General features: G+C 50.0%; 1 protein-coding gene across 1 annotated transcript in view; it reads left to right on the top strand.

Annotated features, from left to right (window-relative positions):
- LOC116218599 (rho GTPase-activating protein 27-like) overlaps window positions 1-387 on the top strand; it is a 12720-nt gene extending 12333 nt beyond the window's left edge. The window contains exon 4 of the mRNA XM_031560688.2: window positions 334-387. Within this exon, the coding sequence (XP_031416548.1) occupies window positions 334-387 (54 nt within the window). The remainder of the gene's footprint in view (window positions 1-333) is intronic.
- Window positions 388-2500: the final 2113 nt, after the last annotated feature.

The following is a 2500-nucleotide window of genomic DNA, read 5'->3' on the forward strand; positions in this document are numbered from 1 at the left end:
ACCGATAAGGTGGAATACACAGGGTTGGCTGTTTTGGGATCACTTTAAGGTCGTTGGAGTCATTCATTAGTTAAAAATAACAGGGTGTTATAGTTTGTTTGTGTGTTTCCAAATGTCAGTGTTGAGAATGGTAAATGTCAAACACACCCACTTTCCTCTCAAAGCCCCCCCCCCCACTCCCACTCTCTCTCTCTCTCTCTCTGTTTCTGTCGCTCTCTTTCTTCTCTCTGTTCCTGTTTCGGCCAGGAAGTGATAGTTTCTCTCAGCTGTGTGGTAGAAATCAACTGTGTGAACATGGGAGCACCTCTGTGTCTCTGTCCGCTCTGAGTCCAGGTGTCCCTCCTGTCCTCATGTCCTCATGTCCTCTCCAGGGTTCCCACGGAGTAGGAATGTTTTGAAAGTTTAGGAAAAGTCCTGAATGTTTAGAGCTTTAGGGCCTGGAAAAGAATGGAAAAGTTGGTTTCATTTTCATGAGGCCAAATGAGGCCAGGTGGGGTGAAAGGTCATGGGAATATAATTAAAGGTCCTTGCAAAAGTCATGGAGAAGTTTTGAAATGTTGTCAATGAAAATGTCTCTTCCGTCCTCCTCCTCTATCCTGCTGTTGTCTTCTCCAGTGTGTCTCATGTCCTCCCAATCTCCCCTCCTGTCCTCTCCTGTCCTCTCCTGTCCTCTCCTGTCCTCTCCTCTCCCCTGTCCTCTCCTGTCCTCTCCTGTGCACTCATGTCCTCTCCTGTCCTCTCCTGTCCTCTCCTCTCCCCTCCTCTCCCCTGTCCCCTCCCGTGCACTCATCTCCCCTCCTTTCCCCTGTCCCCTCCCGTCCCCTCCTGTCCCCTCCTGTCCCCTCCTGTCATCCCCTGTCCCCTCCTGTCCTTCCCTGTCCCCTCCTCTCTCCTGTCCATATCTGTCCTTTCCTGTCCCATCTCCTGTGCACTCATGGCATCTCAGGGTTCCCTCCAGTGGCTCCGAGTGGACAGAACTCCCATGATTCCTCTCTCAGCATTCTGTGAGGTCATCTGAGATTCCGGGCCATACTTAGTGATGTAACACAGCAGGAGAGGCCAGGCCCCACTCAATGGCCCCTCTGTGTGTGTGTGTGTGTGAGAGAGAGTGTGTGTGTGTGTGTGTGTGTGTGTGTGTGTGATGGCGTGATCCCAGGCGTGATTGGCTGGCAGCTAACGAGGTTTAACAATCAGCCCGATGGCCAGCTGCATGTGCCCTAGTCTCGCACCGTAATGAGAGTATTTCCTTATTTATTCATTAGAGGGAGAAACGCACGCACGCACACACGCACGCACACACACACATACATGCGTACAGACACACACACACATGCACAGTCCCGCACACACACACACACACACACACACACACACACACATACATGCGTACACATACACACACATACACACACACGCACACACACACACACACACACGCACGCCTTTAATTTCATTCCAATGAAGAGAATGGATTCAGCCCTCACAAAGCTGGCCATGTTTTTTTGTGTAGGGCATAGCATAGAAAAGAGCGGACTGCATCTGATCTCCATTATGCTCTAGATGCGGCACAGTCGCTCTGGTCAGAAGAAGCATCTCTGTCTGGTGTCTCTCTGGGTGTCTCTCTGGGTGTCTCTCTGGGTGTCTATCTGGGTGTCTGGCCTTCCAGCCTCCCGACCGCCCCCTCTCAGTTACTGAATAGACAGAGGACTTCATGTGTTCGGAGAAGCACAGTATTCTTAAAGGGGCCTATAAGAAGAGACTGGGATGGGAAAAACTGTGTGTGTGTGTGTGTGTGTGTGTGTGTGTGCGAGTTTGAATGAGTCTTATTTATGAGTCAGTGTGTGTGTGTGTGTGTGTGTGTGTGTGTGTGTGTGTGTGTGTGTGTGTGTGTGTGTGTGTGGAGGTCTGGAGGAAGTGTTTGTACACATCTCAGATGTAGACTGATGATGGTGCTGGATTAGTCGGCTGTGGAGTCACACACACTCATACCACACACACACACACACACACACACACACACACACACACACACACACACACTCATACCACACACACACACACACACACACACACACACACACTCATACCACACAAACACACACACACACACACACACACACACACACTCATACCACACACACACACACACACACACACACACACACACACACACACACACTCATACCACACAAACACACACACACACACACACACACACACACACACACATGCGCAAACACACACACACACACACACACTCACACACATTACATGTGGCTGTAGACAAGTGCAGTGTCCGGGTTATAAACTAGTGCTAGTGAACAGGTGGCTATAAACTAGTGAACAGGTGGGGTACATGTGGCTATAAACTAGTGAACAGGTGGGGTACATGTGGCTATAAACTAGTGAACAGGTGGGGTACATGTGGCTATAAACTAGTGAACAGGTGGGGTACATGTGGCTATAAACTAGTGTTAGTGAACAGGTGGGGTACATGTGG

Source organism: Clupea harengus, chromosome 23 (genome assembly GCF_900700415.2).
Source record: "Clupea harengus chromosome 23, Ch_v2.0.2, whole genome shotgun sequence".
Classification (NCBI taxonomy): domain Eukaryota; kingdom Metazoa; phylum Chordata; class Actinopteri; order Clupeiformes; family Clupeidae; genus Clupea; species Clupea harengus.